Here is a 21,835-nt window from a genome sequence, read left to right as displayed (position 1 = left end):
AGACTGTTGGTTTATAACCTACAGCAGTGTGGATGAACCTATGGCACATATGCCACAGCAGGCATGCAGAGCCCTTTCTGTCAGTTAATTTAGATCTGGACATCCCTAATGGGCCTGATATTGAAGTCTCAGTTGCTTGCCTGTGTTGCTCTTGAGAGGCAGTGTGATCTTCTCGAAATGGGGCCTAGTGGGAGGAAGGTCATTGGTGTGTACCCTTGAAGGGGATATTGGGACTTTGGCTTCCTCCTCTCTGCTTCCCAGCCACCAGCTTTGTTGAGCTAAGCAGCTTTGTTCTCCATGATAATAAACTCCATGATAATAAACTTCATGATAATAAACTTCAAAAAAATGCATTCACCTTATTTGTCTAAACTAGCAGCTGTGCAGACCACAGGCACTTTATGTTCTTAGGCGTCCTTTCTAGATTTGTTTTAGTCTGTCTTCTACTTCTGTAACAGACTACAATGGACTAGTTAATTTATATATAATCTTAAAGTGATTTTTTTTTGGTACTGGGGATCGAACTCTGGACCTTGTGCTTGTGAGGCAGGCGGCAGAACCACTGAGCTAATTCCCTGGCTGGTTAATTTATGAACAGCAGAAATTTCTCACAGTTCTAGAAGTAGGAAGTCTAAGATCAGACAGAACCTGCACTCCCTGTGGTGTTCACCCCTCAGCAATTCCATGACTGTGGATTCCATGCCCTGCCTGCAGCCACCCACCAACTCCAAGCCCACTCTGTGTTATTTCCCCTCAGCACAAGGCAGCAGGGGCGCAACCAACCAAGGGACCTGACTGTGGACAAGGCCAAGACCCCAGCAAAGAAGGTAAGCCCCAGAGAGTCTGCAGCTCCAGGGAGGAACAACAGGCTGGCTAGCAGCACTAGCCCCAGGAAAAGCTCACAGCTATTGTGAACTACAGAAACACCCCGAGGTTTCACTCTGAGTGACTCCATGACAGGACTGAGCTGGAGAAGAAACCCAGTGCAGCACCCACCAGATTAGGAGAAAGTGTTTACATCAAGTGCCATTGTGGGAAGGGGATGTTAAGACTGAGCCGGAGAACAACTACAGAGCAATCCCACTTCAGGGTTTCTAGTGTTAACCTCCCATTGTAAATGGGTGAGAAACTGACAGGACACAGCTATGGAGAGGGTGCGGGTTAGACAGACCTCCTGAGAAGTTTAAGCTTGGGCCAAGAAGGACTTGGGCCCTGGACTCCATGGTGAGAACTCAGGCCTGCTAAGTATGGCTATCGGAGATGGCTGGACCTGAAAGTAGTGGCATTCAGTCCAGCAGACTGCTTGAACCCCCAGCCCTCTGCCTACGTCCAGCAGAGACCAGTGGTCTAATTGCTTTCGCCATCTACCAATGTGAGCAGCACACCTCAACTTGACCAGAATGTATGAGCACAGGGGCCCCTGGAGCATGGCATGGGTGCAGGGTGGGGTGCATCTCACAAACCCACAGGCCATAAAGGTAGATGGAGAAAATTGTGACTTGCTGAATTCAAGACTGCAGAACCTAGAAAGAAACTCATTCCAAAAGAGGAAATTTTTTTCTTTTTTCTTTCATTGGTTTTTTACAGTTTGGGTTTTTTTTTTTTTTCTTTGGTGCCGGGGATCAAACTCTGGTCCTTGCGCTTACACAGCAGGCGGTGAAACCACTGAGCTAAATCCCGGGCCCCTGTTTGCGTTTTTTCTCTTCTTTTCTTTTTCTTTGTTTTCTCCTTTTAATTCTTTTTCTTATTATTTTTTCCTTTGTTTTGCTCGTTTGTTCCTTTCTGTTTTTACCTAATACTATTAATTTCCTCTATAGGATCCTTTACCTCAATGTCCTCTCCTCAACTTCCACTGATTTTTCAAATTCTACTCTTCTCATTCTCCAGTTCCTCACCTTCTTTATCCATACTTGTATAACCATTGAGCTTTCTGAATCTTTAGATAGTTAACTGTGCTATTACCATTGAATGCTGTTCTGTTAATAGAGGTACAATTGCTGAATTTAGTAAATATTTACTCTAAACTAAGTTTGTCTTAGTGTTTATACTAAAAAAATAGATGTCTTTGCTATGGCTAAGGGTGGTACAATACTGATTCCTAGGGTATGTCCATCCAGTTTGTCACTGATGCTACTATTACTACTGCTGATTTTATTGCTACTGCCAAGGTAGCATAGCTGTTGCTCTTGTATGCCAATCTCCGGATTCTCTTTGTGTCACTAACAGTACCACAGCCCATTCCCAGAGAACTGGATACTAAGCCAAATACACAGCAACCTTCTCTCCCAAATAAACAAAAGTGGTTGGATCTTGGGATAGAAACAAATGTAGCCATGCAGATAGTAGAGTGCAGATAGTAACTAAAGAGGTCTTGCTACTAGTAACAAAGTCTTCCACTATAATCAACCCACAAACCTCAACACAAAACAAAATCACAGAAACATGAAAAGACAAAGCAACAAAATGCCTCTAAAAACTCCAAATTCCTGCAAAGTTGATCCATGGAGAATCAAGGGGGAGAAAATCAAAAGCCACACAGCCAAATTATTTGAAAGGATAACAGGAGATAGGAGATAGCTATCAAAGCTAGATTTCTTGGGGGCTTAGCCTCTTTGGTTATCCAAATTATTAGAAGTCTAAACTTGTATTGTTCTATTGAAATTAAGTTGTTTCCTGGTTTCTCCTTGTACTAAAACTGACCCATCCTATATCTATCTGTAGCTTTGATATCTATAGCTTTGATGGAGAGTGAGTGGGAGAGAGTGAAAAGAACAGAAGGAGAAGGAAGGGGGGGAGGGGAGAGAACAGGGAAAGGGGACGTTACCAGAACCTCTGCAGTAAGTCCTAGTCTCCTGCGAGCCACCGCAGCACACGGCGAATTACTGGAAAGGTAGAAAAATGAGACTGAGAAGAAGCTGAGCTTTAGGTCTGATTAGTGCTGCTCTGGGCAGCAAAGACGAAAACCCCCAGCTTACCACACCTTTTATTCAGTACATCGGGAGAAACAAATGTAACAAATGACTTGCAGAGAGTTCAGTACATCCGCGTAAACAAGATGGTAACAGTATAAGAACAATGAGGAAGTGAGTAGATGTTTGTTCCTCCCAGGATGTTTTCAGCTCCCAGGATGTTTCTTGTCCTGGAGAATCACAGCATCACCGGATCATTGAGGTCTCAGTTGTGACTGGAGGCCAAAATGGAGTTATTCCATAGCTGCGCTGTAGGCAAGAGAACTAGGCTAACCAAATGATTTTTTCCCTAAAATTATATAGCATTACTCCCGACAGAGAGAAGGAAGAAAGAAGGAGAGGGAGGGGGAGAGGGAGGGGGAGAGGGAGGGGGAGGGGGAGGGGGAGGGGGAGGGGAGGGGGAGGGGGAGGGGGGGAGGGGGACAGGAGACATATATCCTGACCAACCAAGACTTTTATGTCCTGAAAAACTGCCTTTCAAAATTGATGGAGAAATAAGGTATTTCCAAGACAAAGGGCATCTTAAGAAATTCATGATCATCAAACCAGCACTCCAAAAAATTCTCAAGGGTATCCTAGAAAGAGACAATGAAGCTAACAATGCCCAAAAGTCTAATAGAATGAATATACCAGGCAGGTGAGCAGTTAAACAAAAGAGAAAAAAAAAAAGATAATAGCAACAGAAAAATAATGCAGTGACAGAAATAAGTCAAAACCTTTCAGTAATAACTGTCAATGTGAATGGTCTTAATTTCCCAACTAAAACACACAGATTGGCAGAATGGATCAAGAAACAACACCCAGTGATATGGTATGCAAGAAACACATTTAATCCCAAAAGAAATTTATAGACTAAAAGAAAAAAGATGGAAGGCCGGGGATTTAGCTCAGTGGTTCCACCGCTTGCCTCTCAAGCACAAGGTCCCTAGTTCAATCCTCGGTACCAAAAAAACCCATATACTAGCCAATAAAGTATGCTTAAGCAAATACAAAATCACTGAAATTATCTCATGGATATTATCGTAGCACAATGAAACTAGAAATCAATGGTAAAAGAACCCACAGAAATTGTGCAAATGCATGGAAATTAAACAGTATATTCTCTTCAATAATCACTAGGTCACAGAAGAAATCAAGGAACATATTAGTTCCTAGAATCAAATGATAACACCAATACAACATAGCAGAATTTATGGGACACAATGAAAGCAGCCTAAGAGGAAAGTGTATATCTCTGGCTACATCAGAAAAACAGACCAAGCCTAAATAAATAACCTAATGACATACCTGAAGGTCCTAGAAAAACAAGAACAATCCAAATCCAAAGCTAGTACAAGAAAGGATATTATAAAGAGTAGAATTAATGAAACTGATTTAAAAAGACAATACAAAGAATCAAGAATCAAAGAGTTGGTTCTTTGAAAGAATAAGCAAAATAGACAAACCCTTAGCCATCTTACAAAGAGAGAGACAGAGAGAGAGGCAAATAAATGCAATAAAAAAGGAAGAAAATAAAATCACAATGGGCACTGCCAAAATCTAGAAGATTATTAGCAACTACTTCCAAAACCTGCATGCCAATAAACTGAACAATTTGAAGAAATGAATAGACTCCTAGATACATATGAATTACCAAAACTTAACCAAGATTTTAAAACCCTGAATAATCCAGTAATAGGAAATGAAATTTAAGCAATAATAAAAATCCTACCAACTAAGAAAAGCCCAGGTCCTGATGGATACACTGCTGAATTCTGTAAGAACTTTAGGGAAGATCTAACACCAATACTCTTTAAACTCTTTAATGAAATTAAAAAAGAAAGAGGAAAATAGGGACTGGAAAAGCTGCCTGGGGAAGTAGGCATGACCTGTCAATTACAAAATTCCAGTACACAAATCAGAATAGTTCCCAAATCTCTGCATGTGGACATCTCCCTAGAACTCAAGTAGGTATTTGATCAGACGGCCCGGACCTGAGATCAGCCTGAGGAGAAGAAATACAAAAAGCACAGTGAACTCTTTGCTACTGTGTCCCTTCACTATACCCTGCTCTCTCCTCTAAAGTGTACTTATTTTCCTACTTTTACTTGACCCAAATTCGCTCTGCAGACCCTTTTCCTTTTCTTATATAACTGCAAAACACTGCAAACAAACAAACAAACAAACAAATAAGGAGTATTCCCAGAGTTATTCCTGGCTAGCAGTACCCTGATTCCAAAAACAGACAAGGATCCAATTAAAAAAGAGAACTATAGATCAATCTCTTTAATGAACACAGATGCGAATATCCTCAACAAAATACTGGTAAACACGCTGGGGATTTAGCTCAGTGGTGCCGCACCTGCCTCACAGGTGCGAGGTCCTGAGTTCAATCCCTGGTAACAAAAAAAAAACAACAAAAAATACTGGTAAACTCAATGCAACAAATCATCAAAAAGATCATGCATCATGACCAAGAAAGCATCAAGATGCAAGGATGGCTCTAAATATGCAAATCAATAAATATAATACATCACATAAACAGAAGCCAAGGACAAAAATCACATGATTGTCTCAATAGATGCAGAAAATTTTTTTTGACAAAATACAACATCCATTCATAATAAAACTGAAAAAAATAGGTATATAAGGACATTATCTCAATCTGATAAAAGCTATTTATAAACCTGGCAATATCATATCAAATGGAGAAAACTGAAAGCTTTTTCTCTAAAATCAGGAACAAGACAAGGATGTCCACTACCACCACTCCTGTTCAATACAGTACTCCAAACATTAGTCAAAGCAACCAGGCAAGAGAAAGAAATAAAAGGGATATATATAGGAAACTATCCTTATTTGCAGAAGACATGATCCTTTACACAGAAGATGAAAAAAAGTCCACCAAAAGGCTTCTGTCTTACTTTCTCATTGCTGAGACAAACACCCAATACCCAAAGTTAAAGGAAGAAAGGTTTATTTTGGCTTACAGTTTATAGAGGTTTCAGTCCATAGTCGGCTGGCTCCAAGGAAGGGATGGCAAACAGACGTTGCAGAGAAGAAACAACATGGCATGCACAAGGCAGCAAAGGCAACAAGAGAGTTTCACAGCATCTCCCTGCCCCTTTTATCTTATTCAGACTACTTAGGGAAGGTAGCACTCACACCCTTAATCCTAGTGTCCTTGTGCCTAGGATTGCACCGTGAATCAATTCCAGCTTCACATACTCGAGATCAAGCCTGTGACCACTTGAGGCTTTGGGGGCACATCTAGATCCAAACTATAACATTCCGCTCCTGGACCCCAAAGACTCATGTACATGCCTTTACACACCCCTGTGCCATGCTGTCTGCCTTGAAGCTAGTTAATCAACTATGTCCTGAAACATCTGCAAACCATGAACCAAAATAAATCTCTCCACTGGATGTGGTGGCACATGCCTGTAATCCCAGCACTTGGGAGGCTGAGGCAGGAGGACTGACATGATTTTGAGGCCAGCCTGGGCTACATAGTGAGTTCAAGGCCAGTGATAGTGAGTTCAAGAACTACATAGTAGTTCTCCCTGAACTACAGCAGGAGACCCTGTCTCAATAAATAAATACACAAACGTCTTCCTTAAATTGTAGGTATCAGGTATTTGTCCCTATAATGAGGAAAGTAACTAAGATTTCGGCACAGAAGTGGGGTTGTTACTGTGACTACCTAACCCGTGTGGTTCAGAAGCCTTTGGAACTGCCATGTAGGAGGAGTCTGGAAAGGTTTGGAGAAGTAGCCCTAGACAAGCTTGATGAGAGATTCTTGTCAGAGCTCAGAAGACCAGAATGTGAACAGTAATCAAACGAGTGAAGACCAGTCTCAAGAGGTTTTGGTTGGGAATAAGGATTGCTTTGGCAGTTGGGACTCCTAGCCATGTGTGTTGTGCTCTGGCAGAAAATTTGTCCACATGAGGCTCGGGGGACATCTAAACACAAACCATAACAGGACCAACTCCCTCCATCAAGCCCTCTTTTAAGGGCATCTAGTCTCAGTCATAATGGAGGAGGCCTCATGTCTTAAGCACCTTTCTAAAGCCTTATACGCAGTGGTATTCTCTCCATCATGTAACTCACTTGCAGGATTTCAGTAATATACCATAAAGGCTTATGAAAATCAGTTGATTTTCGTCTTTCTTGATGCTTATGATTTGACATCCTCAGGCATGTGCTATGTTTCCTGCCAAAATACATATTTATATGTCTTCTTCACTTAGCCACCTAACAGCTGTCTCCAACTTCTTATGTGTCCTAGAGCACTGATGGCAAACTTCAAGGGCCATGCTCTCCCAGGGAGTTTCTTCTTTATAATTGGTCTATGGTGGTCAGTGAAGTATCCACTGAAGTACTTTCACCAAAGAGGGAAAAAGACCAAGCTAAACCATCTTCAGCAGCGTCTTGAGCTCATTGAAGCCGCAGTCAGGACTTTGTTTTCAGTCATCGGTAAGTGTGGGGTCTTTTGATCCAGGCAATCGCCCTATCATATCCAGAATCCTTATTTTCTGGACCCTGTGAAATAGATGAATTCAAGATTCTGGCTTCCCCAAGAACAGTTTGGACACCTGACATGAAGGCAAACCTTCTGACCTTCCAAAGAGGTGATGCAAGTAGAAGGAACAAGCACTGAGAGCTACCCTGAGGTGCAGCTTCTTGCAGCTGGCTTGACTTGCCCCTCCTTATATACAGTATGGCCAGAAGCACAGTACAGGCCTTCACCCAACTCATTCTGCCAGCCAGAGAGTACACAGTTCAGAGCTCGCTCTGTCCAAGGAAGGGCACTCGCTCAAGTCTGCCCTGACACATACCCTTGGGAGCTGCTTCCCTCCATTGGGCCTGTACAGGACCCTTCCATCAGTTGTTTCTGCTTCATTTCTGAGTTCAACCTAATTGTTTTTTTCCTAGGATCTCTTTAATTGCTCATTTGGCAGGGGAGCCCAAAGATGTATCAGCCACTCTCACTTAAGTAATAATGACTTGTTTTCATCTCTGCTACAGAATAAACTCCCTCAGGATCTGTGTGTGGCTGTGTTTCTATAGCTTCTTTCCCGTCTCCAGCCCCCAAAGGGCCAACATCAGCCAGGTGTCTACACAGATCACTCAGAAAACACTTTTTCTATATTGAAATAGCTGCACCTGAGGTAGCAAAGTCAGTCTGCTGACCTGTGGGCCATCATCACCACATCTAGACTGTGTTCATGCCTTCTGTCTTTTTGTCTCAAGGCTGCTTACTCTACCCTCCTCACTTTCTCATTTCCCTGCAGGGATCCTAGCAGAGCAGTTTGTTCCTGATGGGCCCCACCTCCACCTCTACCATGAAAACCACTGGGTAAAACTAATGAACTGGCAGCACAGTACTATGTACTTATTCTTTGGAGTCTCAGGAATCGTTGACATGCTCACCCTCCTGATCACCCACATCCCCTTGGGCTTGGACAGATTGATCATGGCTGTGGCAGTATTTATTGAAGGTAACAGTGGAACAGACGGAGAAATGGGAGGCGAGACAGACACAATTTATAAGGGATCAGAGTATAAAAGATGAGACATAAAGAAAACACAATAACTTTTCCCAACAAATCCAACTCTCAAGACCACCAAATCCTGAATCGGCTTGGTCCTGTGCTCTGGATGGTCCAGATGACAATTCCACAAGGCAGCTCACAGAAGGCTGAGGCATGGAGGACCTTCTCAAACCTCTGCAAGCACTGCACAAGCCCTCCCTGGCTTCCTGATGCCGCCAATGTATCCTCACACATGTGCACACATCTGTGCATGGGTGTGCATGCACCACTACTTAAAAAATGCCACAGGACTGGCTGAATGCTGGGGGTAGGGGGTGGATTAGTCCTTTTGGTTTGGAAGAAAAACTATACAGCTCACACCCTGGGGTGTTACTGTCCAGCCTGCACGACAAATCTCAGGAGACCCACTGTACTAGTCAGCTTTCCATTGTAATGAAATACCTGCTGTAGACTATAAAGTCAAAATCCTACCATGGATTCTGCAGACACTTTAAAGTTACTTCCTTTGCTAGTCTTAACATAGCCACAAAATTAAATGTATCCATTTGTTGCCCTGTGATGTTACACAAAAACTGACTTCCTAAATGCTAAATGACCCACCACTGAGATAGGTGGAGGAAATTCCTATAGTGGAAAAACCCAGGGTAAATCACCTCAAGTAGAAAAAAGCAAGTCTCTGATGAGTGTCCTCTGGTTTACCACAGGTTTTCTCTTCTACTACCACGTTCGTGACAGACCTCCGCTGGACCAACACATCCACTCACTCCTGCTATTTTCTTTGTTTGGAGGAAGTATCAGTGTAGCCCTAGAGGTGATCTTTCGGGACAATATTGTGCTGGAACTTTTCCGAACCAGTCTCCTTATTTTCCAGGGAACGTGGTTCTGGCAGGTAGGTGATTATTCACACAAATGATCCACACGAGGCCTAGGTGAGGGGGCCCCTTTGAGCATGCCCAAGGAAAGTCCTCAGTGTAACATGTTGCCTGCAAATACAGCAGACCGACCATGGGAACGAGTTTAGGTGGCCTTTTTCTCCTCCTGTCCATCCCTATGTAGTTTTCTCCATTAATAGTTGCATTAACAAGCAACAACCTGTGTACATCACATGGCAAGCACTGCTGCCTCGTATGAGACCAACTCACTAAACCGTCCACATGAAATGCAGGCCCTGAGGTTCTGCTGTGTGATTTAATTTAGAGCAACTTTCCTGCATGAGGTAGTAGGGAGTGTACAAGCCACTCCGGTGGCCATGGGAGAAGCCTGGGCTGCTGCTTAGGACAACTAACCACAAGACCAACATGTCCATCTAACCCACCAGATTGGATTTGTGCTGTTCCCACCTTTTGGGACACCTGAATGGGATCAGAATGACAAGGCCAACATCATGTTCATCACTATGTGCTACTGCTGGCACTACCTGGTCGCCCTTTGCATTGTGGCCATCAACTACTCTCTTGTTTACTGGTATGTTTGAGCGAGGGTGACTCTTGTCAAGTTTTCCATGCTAACCAACCCCCCAAAATTGTGATTAATGAACACATTTAATGTGTGTGCTAATTATATGCCTAATTTTATGAAAGACACTCTATGGTTGCAAGGTGGTTATCACAAGTCTGATTTGCAACTGAGTGTGATGAGGCTTGGTGCCTGACCTGCCTGGGTCACAGTCAACTTTTAAACCTGTGGTGAAATTGGGGGAAACGCTGAGCTGGTAATCAGTACTGAGCTGTAGACCCTGTTCTGTCATTTCATCCTGGACCCATCACTGACTTCTGGACTTGCCTTGCCTTCTCAGAAACATGACTATCAAAAGACAGCCAGAGCAGAAGTGCTCTCTCTCTAAAGTGCTTGTCAGCAGTGTGGAGACTGAAACAACTATTAACTCCTATGTAGGCACCGTGTTCCAGGTGCTACAGAAAGCACTTAGCTATCTCACCATTTTATGATGTACTGTTAATTTTTTACAGAAGGGGGAACCAAGGTTTCAGAAGGCTAATTCACCCAGGTCACCCAACTAGAAAATGGCAGCACCTTGCAGTGCAAGGGTCACTTTTATTATATGTGCTGCCGAAGCAAGCACAGCAAGGGTCACTTTTAACATGTGGAATTATGGTTGGATTGCCTGGAGCTGCCTTTTTTCTCTTAAGTCCTCATTTCTCCAAACTAAAAGCAGACATACCTCACCTAGAAAGGATCCCACACAGACCAAATAGAATGGACTAAGGCCCTGGTTTCCTTCAGTTCTACTCTCCAGTCAGTGAAAACAGCAAACTGGATGGCAACAGACCTAAATTTAGTCTCAATTATGAAACTTCCATCACGAGTCCCTTTATTATTTAAAAATACTGAGAAGTCAGGTATGTAGACCTATAATTACTGTATGCAATACAGACATGAAGAAAAGGCTTTAAGGACCAATAGTCCTTCAGTGAGACAATAAGAAGACTTTTCTGGCTAATCTAATTGGCTCTTTTTATTACAGCCTTCTGACTCGGGTGAAGCGACATGGAGGAGGAGAGATAATTGGGATTCAGAAGTTGAAGTCTGATCACACTTATCAGACTGCCCTTTTGAGTGGCTCGGATGAGGAAAAAGATTAGGCCATGGGTAGATGGAGACCTCCTATCCTACTGAACCCAACAGCTGGAGAGAATGCAACTCCTGCCCTGTTCTGAGGCTTGCCCTAGCCTGTACCTACAGCACTGTATATTTGCACCTATTCACTTAGCTGAAGGCTCTAACACATGAAATTAGGCCTCTAGAGTTCTGTGTGTCTTGCTGCTTGGATTTTTAATCATAATTTAAAGTCTGTGTTAATGTAATACCCTTCATAAAGAATAATGAAGTAATAATACCTGCAAGCAGCAAGCCTGTGTAACTCCACGTACAGAAACAAGACTGAAAACCTAGAACAGGAAGTGGCTTTCTGGAAGAAACAAGGTATGAATCCACCAGGAGATCATGCTGCTTTTGATAATTTGCTTTTTTTTTCCTCCAAGGAAGCAGGTACTTTATCAAAAAGATATCAGGAGATATGTGAATGACAGTGCCTTTAGTTTAGAACTACAATTCTAACAAGTATTTTTTAAAACAAAAGCAATTCACAAACGTTGGTATCTTAAATGTTGTTAAATATTTTCTAACTAACCATATCAGAACACTGCAATTCCAGTTGATAAGGTGTAAAACTAGGCCAAAGGTAAATTTTTTCAAATTAGGAAGCTAGTTAGCAGCTGAACTGAGAGTTGGAATCAGCTGTTCTAACTTCGAAGTTACCCTAATTAAGGAGGGACGGCAAATAAGAGGGCAGATGGGAATCTGTGTAATGAAGTGGAGAAAACAAAAAGTTTATGGATGGGCTTGAATTTTAACACAGCTGAAAGTAAAGCTATGAATTCTGAATTAGTAATTTAAGTCTTGATTCTGGATCTGTCTTTTCTAAAACTTCCTTCAACAGATATTTCACCAGCACTGAAATGGCTCTAAGAATTAATCCAGTATGTGTTCAGTAAGGAGCTAAGAAACTAGTATTAGGGAGAAACTTACACATGAATATATTCAGTGATGGGCACTGTCAACCTTAAGTACAAACCATGAGAGAGGAAGGAGGGGAGAAGAAAGGAGGAGTTTGCCCTACAGAAAGAAAAGGCCTGTTCCAGGCATAAAAAACAGTATTACAAAAACAACAGAAGCATAAAAGGACGTGGAGAATTGAATGTATTAAGTTCTGGATATAAATGGACAAAAGTGGGCTAGCACCAAATTGAAGGGTCTTAGAGACCAAAGAATACCTTCCATTTGTACAGCATTTTTAAATTCTGAGATGCACTCTATCTCATTTGGTCTCATCACTGCTTACACCTTAAGCCCACGCAATCCTTCAGAGCCTGGTCAGACCAAAGGCACACAGCTACCATGTGACAAAGCCAGTCTCTAGTATGACCTGACTGTCCAGTCTTTCTCATCACCCCACTCTACTTCACACAAGTCCAACAGAATTGATATAAGGCTCGACACGCTCTCTAGAAGAAAAACTGTACTTAAGGAAGGACTACCCAGCCTTTCAGAGTTGAAGTCACAGCTTAGGAATGAGTTGCTAAAAGCATTTAGTTATTAGAGAATTCTTGGGTCCCCTTTCAGGATCTAACGTGGTTTGCTAGTTGAGCAGGAACTCAAACATCTGTTCAAATAGTACTGTGGGACGTACTGTTAACAAGTAATAAAAAATATGCTCTTGGGCCAGGAATTTAGCTCAGTGGCAGTTCCTGCCTCATAAGCGCAAGGTTGTAAGTTTGATCCCTGGTACCCCCCACCAAAAAAATATATGCTCTTTCCCTAGGGTTGGAGGTGAGAAGATGAAGCTGTTCTCTGCCTTACTTTCATAGCAAAGATACAAATGAGATTTTTTTAAGGGAAAAATATTTTAAGGAAATATATTCTCCAGAGTAAAAGACTAAAGTATAAAATATTAAAAATTTTTTTGGTACCCTTCACAGAGCTTGGTTGGGGATACCTTCATGGAAGTGATCAACCCTGGCATAAAATGCTCAAATGTGCTATTAAAGTATTCATCAAATCCTGTCTTGGGCATGTGGTCTCATTAATTTTAGCAACATCTGCCAACCAGAAGCCTAGATGCTCAGTGGCTGCCACCAGCAACTCTACAGGAATTGCTCCTGGCAAAATAACCAGCACAGCAGCCCTGTTGCCCAGAGCCCTGAGGTCTGCACACAAGAAGCATGTGTGTGCCAATGCCACTCCCCAAATTCTCGGGGAGCAGCCCCACCCTGATATCCTGAAACAGCCCATGGGCCTTATGTGACATCCCTGTTTTCCAGGACACACATGTCAGCAACACATAGCAGACAGGCAGAGTACATAAAAGCGTGGGTAGAGCTGAGGCCGAATGCCACAGCTACTTTTCTATGGGATCATTTGTTAAATTCAGAAGGGGTTTTTAACCAGCAGTAATATCTGAGACAAGATATCTCAAATTTCTACTTTTTCTTGTTTAGGAATAGTCACATGGCTTTTTATGTGAAATATGACTCTGTAAGTAACAATGATGTGCACATCTGAGTACTATAAAAAACAGATGAACTCTCCTTTCCTCAGGTAAAAGGCCCTTTCCCTCACCATCTCTCACTTTTCCCCTTGCTTATTCCTGAGCCAGTTCTCCACACCCATCTGAGAGCTCACTCTTACCCTGTATCACCCTTGCTCTTTGGAATCCGGCTTTCCATCTCCCAACTCTGATTGTTCTTAGGCTAACCGAAGCACATCCCAGCCACCTACCCTTAGAAGGGAGCAGAAAGGGAACTTAGGATCAGTTTCATCTTGTTCTCCTTTTCAACTCAGACTCCCATCTTCACACAGTTAAAAGGAGGATGATGACGTATTTAAGATTTAGTAAAACCACAAGGTAACCAACAGACCACTCTAACTCTTTGCAACTTGCCCAATCACCCAACTTCAGCCCAGCTACCATCTAAATCAGGCCATTTCCACTTACCTCCCCACCCAGACCCCACAAAAAAATAATTACTAAAATTCTGTGGATTAAAGACAAAATTTTAATAATTTGGATACTTTCAAGATAGGGAAGTCCTGTCACTGGAGAAAACTTTGTCCATTACCGCTGCTCCACAACAAGAGAGTTGTACACAGCTATCCACCAGTACCTTCTGTATTTAGGACTTTCTAAGACTTGTCCTGAGCTCTACCTATAGCTGATGGAGCTGAGGTGGGAAACAGCCAGGAATAAATGACTTCAAAACCAGACTGACCTTTTCTCAAGTGGGAATGCCAGGCAACACCTGACCTTGTACATCTAACCCCTACTCCTGCAAACTATCCTCTGGAGCTGGGGTCAACAAAGTTTATTTTCAAAGGGCTATAGAAGAAATAGTCTGGGCATAAGGACCATCGAGTCTCTATGGCATCCATCAATTTTGCCTTCTGACTGGAAAGCAACCGTAGATACTACATAAATGGATGGGGACAGACTGTTCCAATAAAATTTTGTTTACAAAAACCAGTGGCCTGCACTAGTTTGTGATTCCTGTCTGAACTAACAAAAAAGTCTGTGCTGTGAGTAGCATCTCACTATCACTCCTCTGTGCTCTGCTCACAGCTCTGGACTTCATGATTTGCCACAGACAATGTTGGCAAGTGGAAGTAGGGACCACAATTAGCCCCAACGCCATCTTTAAGAGGCAGTATCAGACTAATCCTGTTTCAGGGAATCCATACCACCTTACTTCCTACATGTTTTCCCCATCTTACAGCCCTGTAATTATCAAGTTAGCCACCAACTTAACAAAATTCTTGCTATTTTAGCAAGTAATCAGTTTGGGGGAGGGGGCTACAGCCCAGGTTTCAATTTGACAAAGATGTACGACAGGTTCTTTAAAAAAATAAATTACACAAAATTTTCTGGACACAAATCTCATATCAAGACCTTGAGTCATAAAGACCAGGAGCTAAAAAATAAAACTTGTCACATAAAATGAGGCTCATTCACTGCCTGCCCACTGTGTAAATGGTAAGCCTTCCCTACTCTTAGGAGAGAACTTTGGCTTGTATGCTGCAACTGTGACCTCCCACACTACCGGAACCTTCCCTTGGACTGGGTAAAGGCAGAGTTGGGAAGCCCGGAGAGAACCTTTCTTGGGACTCTACTTGGAGCATGGCAGCAGAATCTAGGCCACTCCTGGCTTCATCCTCCCACTGGCCTGCCTCACACAGACAAGCTTGGGGGAAGATGCAACCCCCTGCTCTCTTCCTTTCAGCCAGAACAGATCAGGTATGGTCCCTCCCACAGTCACTGCTGTTCAGGTGCCTGTTTAGGAGACGGAGCTGTGGTCACAACAACAGTGGAGACAGCTTTGGAGGAACCAGAAACTGTGCCCTGCTGCAGGTGGGATGCAGGGACAGTCTGGATACGCACCTGTTTAAAAAGAGAGAAGGTCTGGTCAGCAGATTCCAAGTGGGGTCATCAGTTAAAAACAGCAAAGTAACAGAGAAGCCTGATAATGGCAAAGAGTCTGCCTTGGCTCTTACCTGTGTGGCCTGACCTTGTTGCTGAAGGTGCTGCAACTGCTGGGCAGTGAGGAAACTAACAGGTTTATTGCCAGCAAAGAGCTTAGTACCTGCTGGCATGGTTGTAAGGATGATATTGCGGCCCAACCCACTGAGGCTGTGGAGGAAAAAAGTAGGTGGTAAGGTATAAGCACTTCACAGAATATTCTTCCAGTCCAGATCTAGAACATGTGTACTGAAGGACAAGAGAGAGGTCTAGTGCCCAGTGAAAACCGCAGCATTCTGGATTCAAATGGAACCAGTACTAAGAGCACCTTTCTTCCAGCTTCTATCCCTCCCATAGCAGAACAAGCCCAGAAAGCCCCAGAGCAATGAAAAATATGGCATACACTCTACACCCTTGCCAAGCAACAGTAAATCAGGACCCTCAGAAAGGTGTGCTCTTGGCAAGGAACCCTCCCCAGCTCACCATAGTAGAGTGCACTGTAGCCCCAGCTACTCAGGAGGCTGAAGCAAGAGGACTGCTTGAGCCTAGGAGTTCTGGGCCAGCCTAGGCAACAGAGTAAGACATCATATCTTCAAAAATGACAGACTCCCCCCTTTCCCCAACAGCCTCTTCACAAAAGCTTGAGACTGCCAGGCAAATTTCACTATGCTCTCTATCCCTGTTTAAGTCAGGGACACAGGAACCTGTCATCTGTCCAAGGGGAGGTTCCTCAGTCCTGAGGCCCACTATATCGCTTCCAACCCAGCATTTGCCATCCCTTATCTTTTTTGCTTTTCTACCACTTAATGTATTACTTTTCCGTAGTTCCTCTCCCCATTCTATAATGTAAGCTTGGACAAACAGTACTAGGGGTTCAATAAATATTACTGATGAGCTCAAAAAGGAAGAGAAATGGTAGGGGTTGGGGGCAGAAACACCAGCCAACTTCCCATTCCACGACAAGGACATTAAAACCACTCGCCATTCCTTGCCAAGTTGGGCCCTTCACTATAAACAGCACTCACTTGGCTCCAAGGTTGCCTTTGATGATGGGGGCTGTGACCACACTCTTGCCCTTCATTGGCTGGCTAATCACAGAGAGTGGGACTGTGATCCGAGCAGGCAGCTTCCCCTACAAAGAAAGAGCAATCAGTTTCCATGAATAATAGCTGATGAGGAAAACCACCAACCATCAGCTAGAGAGGATGAGAAGGGAGGGGCAAGCACTATAGATGCTTTCAGGCCCTGATCCTACCAGGAATCTGAACCTAGGCAGCCCTAGTTCACATGCCAGTTAGGTGTCAACTGACGTGTCAGCATCTTCCTTCATGCTACCTAAGGGGCAGCAACCATGTCTCCTTTCATTAGGATAAAACCTGTACCTGAAACACAAAGGCAAATGTGTGTTCACTTATGCACACTCCTACATTTTGAGCCTGAGAGGCAGCCTACACACTTTGGTGCTCCCTAAAACATGGCACAGGGCTGGGAACACAGAAACTGCAATGAAACAAACATGAGGAAGGATGGGGTGCTCAGGAGTTAACACAGCAAGTGCAGAGCCACCCCCTCACTGGAATGCGGGCTCACTGGAGAACTACAGAGCAGAGCAGCACACAGAGGATGAACAAGCCACATTCTCCAGGTGCTTTCTGTTTCTCCCACAGATAAGAGAGGTTCGTTTGGGGACAAGCTAATAAGGTCCAAGAAGAACCACAAAGAAAGAGGACAACAACGAGGAGGAGAAACAGAAAAGGCTGGTCACTGCACCCACACCCTGTTCTTAGGCTGCTTCATTTCTAATGCTTGACTGCTTGGTTGGTTTTGTTTTTGTTCTCGGTGCTAGGGAATAAACACATGCTAGGCAAGGGCTCTACCACTGAATCTATTCCCAACCCAGTAATTCAATTTATATGTAGTAAAATCTTGTTTAGATTAGACCTGGAAAAGGTCTGGCCATCTCCCATGAGAAGACTAACTCTGAAGTGGCCAGGTACACTGCTCCAGGGCTCAGGCCACCTCTACAAAGTTTACTCAATCTGTGGCCCATTTACAGATGACAGCAGGCAGAAAATACCTTGAGAGGCTGCCTCCACAGGGATTCATTCGTGACTTTCATTCTGAAGGATGCTTACAACATCTCAGATAAGCAGTACAGGAACTGGAACTTGCTTAACTAGGTGACTGGTCAGGAGATAGGCACCTCCTACTACTTCCTGCCCTGCCCAATACTTTCCAGCTGTTTCTGCCTAGACTGAGAAAAGAGACACCACTGCAGACCTTTGTGTTAGGATTTAAGAAGGGACAGGGGCAGTAGGGAAGCAGTTTCCTTGCTTCCTTACTCCTCTTCTGTGATACAGGAAGTTAAACAATTTTCTTTTAAACCACACTGTCAGGGTTTTCTGGTTTGCTTACTTTACAAACATGTGTCCTCCTTCCTTCATCATTCTGGCTTTTAAGCAAAATTACTGAGCTTTTCCTATGTCACTGACTTAGAAAAGTGAAGCCACAATTTTTATTATTTACACACATCCCACTAGAATGGTGCTCCTTACCTTGAGGCCAAAGAAAACACACACATACACACACACATACACATTCAGATACACACACCATGTGCTTTGTGATAAATGAAGTATTTCAAGTTATTAGGAAATAGTTTGTGATTTTGTACTAATTTTAAAAATTATGAAATCACTCATTCCATTCATAAAACTAAATTTCAAATGAACTACCAATTATGCTTTTTTAACTCAAATTTTATGGAAATAAAGATATCTTTATAAGCATGGGGTAAAGGAAGTACAGGCTCAAAACCCAAGAACCATTAAAAGAAAGTTGCTAGATCTAATCAGATAAAACAACAAATATCTGTACAGCAAGAGGTTCCAAATTAAAGGTTCGAAGAGGAAAAACTAGGGGAATGGCAGAATGCTTGTGTAGCATCCCAAGGCCCTGGGTCCCATCCCCAGCATGGGAATAAAAAAGGACAGACTGGAAGAAAACATTTCCATATATACAAATACACAGGGTCACCTTCAACAATATGAGAAAGTCAAATATAGCCCTCCTCAAAACTCCAGCCAAGCTTTGCAAGTCACTAGAGAGAAGAAGCCAGGCTCCACATGACTGAATTCTCAACCTCACTGGTGATAAGGGAAGCAAAATTGACACAGAACTGCTTTCCACTAGTAAGGCAGGAATACAAAGTTAACACACTTTCCACTTGAATTAGCAGCCCTGGCTACCGTCTGAGGGACACAGCAGACTTGCTGATGGGAATGTAAGCTGGTGTCTCCTGGGTACAGTGCAACTAAAACATGAAAGTGTTCAATACATGAACTTCACGACAATCTGTGCTTCAGAAGTACTTAAACACATTCAAACACATGTACAAGAGCATTCACTGTGGCCTTGTTAACAGTGGAAATGTATCTTGCAACAGAATCCATTTTATAGGTTGCTATATTAAAAAGAACACAGTATCTGTGTATGGCCTAGAACAATCCCCAAGACCTTTTCTTTAAAAATAAATAAAGTTGTGCTCACTTTGGTAGCACATACACTAAAAATAAAGCAACTTTATATGGGGGAGAGGGCTCTCAGAAGTCTCATGGTTTTGTTTTCTTTAAACTACATTTATACAAATGAAAATACTCAGGAAAAGGAAGAGAAGGATAAATGTCATATTGCCAACAATTAGCCCTTGTGAAGGGAGAACTGGAGGGGCAGTGGAAAAAATTTTACATTTTACTCTGTGCTTCCAGCACCATCTTTAGTATTTTACAAGAATGTATGCCTGTACTATGCTTCTGTAAGTTTTGTTAAGGTTCAAAAGAAAACAATAAAAAAAGTCTACCAGTAAGTAAATCTGTTCGGGACAATGAGGTGATATGGACAGGGTTTCTATTTCCATTTCTACAGAGAAGTGCCCCGAGCAGAGGGCTGCTCTTTACCACCAATGCTACTCACAGCCTGGGACGTGGACACAACTGTGGTGCTGACAGGGACTTGCCGCACAGTCGGGGCTCCTGTCCCAATGCTGATGGGGGTACTTGTGGCCCCAGAAGCCACAGCCACAGTCTTGGACATGGCAGCACTCATACTGGGCAAAGACACTGCTGAAGAATGGACAGTTCCAGACCCACTGGCTACTGAAGCCCCTGGCTTGGTGTGGGTTGCGACGGTGATGGTCTGGCCTGCTTTGGGAGGCATCACACCCAGGCCCTGCACAATGCGGATTGTGGCAGCTGGTTTTGCTTCTGAGGAGGCCACTGTGTTTTTTCCCTTCTGATCTGCCATGCTCACACCAAGGGCCGGCATCAAGCGAAAAGCTGAACTTGAGGCGTCTGTCTGCTTGAGGTCAGGTGTCACTTTGACTACGGTGGTACCTGCCGGGGCGGATGCAGGCACACCAGCAGAGCTGGCCTTGGCTGGGCTCTCAGCAGCATGCACGGGGTTGGAGGTGACATGTAAGGTAGCAGAGATGCCTTTGCCTGCAGTGCCACTTCCTGTCCCGAAGAGGTCCTGGGTCAATTTGACAGTGGTAACCTGGGACTTGGCCAACGTGGCCATCATGTCTGGAGTGATCCGCAGAACTGTCTGGCCCTTGGCATCTGTGGTGATGGAGGAGGGAGGCAGCCGCAGCACATCCTTACCCTGGATATGGAAGTTAGTGGCTGTGAGTGGAATACTGTTGCCTGTCTGGGGCTTCACACCAAGCTGCCCAGTGATAGCCACCTGGATGGGGGAGACATACACAGATAAAAGGATCCATGGTACTAAGCTGGTTACACAGCAGAATCTGGCAAACTTCCATATAACTTTAATTTTTATTTTGAAAAATGGTAAAGATGCATAGAAGTAGAGGAAAATATAACAAACCTATATTCCTTTACCCAGCATCACAAGTAATCTTTGTGGGTCTGTTTTATCTTTCCCCACTTCTGGGAGGGAGAGAGGAACTGGAATCTTGGGGATTTTTTTTAGTGGGTAAGGATGCTGGGGATTAAACCTAAGACCTCACCACTAACCTATATCCACATTGGAATATTTTAAAGTTCCATGCTTCCCCAGAAATAAGACCTAACTGGAAAATAAGCCCTAGAACAATCTTTCAGGATGCTCGCAATGTATCCCCTACCTCAAGAATAAGCCCCAACTAAGATCAGCCAGACACATTTAGTATGTCCACTGCAACACACAACGAATGTATTAAATTATAATATTAATATATAATTAAATATAATTATTATTGACATTAATACTTGATAATATAAATTATAACTAAGCATTTGTAAATGCTCAAGCGGGTGCTTTTGGGCAAGCGGTAAATGCCTATGTAAACAGATGAACTCAAGACTTACTGCCAAATGACCAATCAGAAACAGACAGCCCACGAGTAACGTGTACACTTGATAACAAAACAGATGTGGTTGTGTCTAATATGACTCTTCCTAATTCAATACATCCCTATTGTAATGGATGTACTAATGCATTCGTGTGAAATAAAGAAATGTTTTCTGAATTTTGCTGCCTGCAATTTTTCATTTTTGTGTGAACCATTATTCTTAGCTGTCAACATTTTTGCTACTCCCGTCTCATAAGTCTTCGTTTAACACTTAATTTAATGGAAACTTTGTGAAGCCTACTTGCAAGAGGTCATGACTTGGATGAAGAATGCATGGGATAAAATCACTGACAGTTGCCGGGGATTTAGCTCAGAGGTTCCACCACCTGCCTCACAAGCACAAGGTCCCCAGTTCGATCCCTGGTGCCAAAAAAAAAAAAAAAAAAAAAAAAATCACTGACAGCTGTGTTGCCAATGCACTACAAGCAGGCCACATGGACAAGAAGAGAGCTCTACTGCTGAACAGAAGAGACTGGGGTCAATGGTTCTACAGTAAAATGGAGTGGCAAGAAATTCAGGCCAGAATTCAGAGTTTGGAGAGTTATGATGTTCCAGAAGAAGACATAACTATATCTGAATAAATGTAGATTTGTGTTCACGAATAAATGTAGATTTTGTACATGAATAAATGAATAAATGTAGACTGTTGTAAATGAAAAACTAAGACATCTCCTGTAAATAAGCCCTTTTGTATATTTTGGAGCAAAAATTAATATAAGATCCAGTCTTACTTTGGGGGAAATACAGTAAACCCAAGATTCATCATTTTACCCCTCAAAACTTGCTTATACACCTCTAACTTAGAAAAGATATTTTTAAACTAAAAAGTAATCATAATCACAATGTTATTATTATCCAGCACAATCACCATGGGCAAATACTCCTATGTCCCCAA

At 43.0% G+C, this 21,835-nt stretch overlaps 2 protein-coding genes across 12 annotated transcripts in view; one reads left to right on the top strand and one right to left on the bottom strand.

The window, feature by feature from the left end:
• The window catches only part of Tmem45b (transmembrane protein 45B), a 34,639-nt gene extending 21,555 nt beyond the window's left edge, over window positions 1-13,084 (top strand). For 3 of the 4 annotated variants that reach the window (XM_021242822.2, XM_004862629.3, XM_087214284.1), the window contains exons 2-7: window positions 758-827; window positions 7,237-7,424; window positions 8,243-8,449; window positions 9,208-9,392; window positions 9,822-9,967; window positions 10,986-13,084. In XM_021242822.2, the coding sequence (XP_021098481.1) occupies window positions 7,244-7,424; window positions 8,243-8,449; window positions 9,208-9,392; window positions 9,822-9,967; window positions 10,986-11,103 (837 nt within the window). In that variant the 5' untranslated portion in view covers window positions 758-827; window positions 7,237-7,243 and the 3' untranslated portion in view covers window positions 11,104-13,084. The remainder of the gene's footprint in view (window positions 1-757; window positions 828-7,236; window positions 7,425-8,242; window positions 8,450-9,207; window positions 9,393-9,821; window positions 9,968-10,985) is intronic. The other variant, XM_004862630.4, reaches the window with a different exon arrangement.
• Window positions 13,085-14,053: 969 nt separating this feature from the next.
• Window positions 14,054-21,835, bottom strand: part of Nfrkb (nuclear factor related to kappaB binding protein) — a 34,880-nt gene continuing 27,098 nt past the window's right edge. For all 8 annotated transcript variants that reach the window (XM_021242820.2, XM_087214281.1, XM_021242817.2 and 5 more), the window contains exons 23-26: window positions 19,503-20,270; window positions 16,556-16,662; window positions 15,566-15,701; window positions 14,054-15,452 (exon numbers count right to left, since the gene is read on the bottom strand). In XM_021242820.2, the coding sequence (XP_021098479.2) occupies window positions 15,327-15,452; window positions 15,566-15,701; window positions 16,556-16,662; window positions 19,503-20,270 (1,137 nt within the window). In that variant the 3' untranslated portion in view covers window positions 14,054-15,326. The remainder of the gene's footprint in view (window positions 15,453-15,565; window positions 15,702-16,555; window positions 16,663-19,502; window positions 20,271-21,835) is intronic.

The sequence above is a fragment of the Heterocephalus glaber genome, unplaced genomic scaffold, assembly GCF_053883595.1.
Source record: "Heterocephalus glaber isolate CG9 unplaced genomic scaffold, H.glaber_assembly_v1.0 deba00001446, whole genome shotgun sequence".
Lineage (NCBI taxonomy): Eukaryota > Metazoa > Chordata > Mammalia > Rodentia > Bathyergidae > Heterocephalus > Heterocephalus glaber.
The sequence above is the reverse complement of the archived record's forward strand: the minus strand, read 5'-3'. Positions and strand labels throughout refer to the sequence as shown.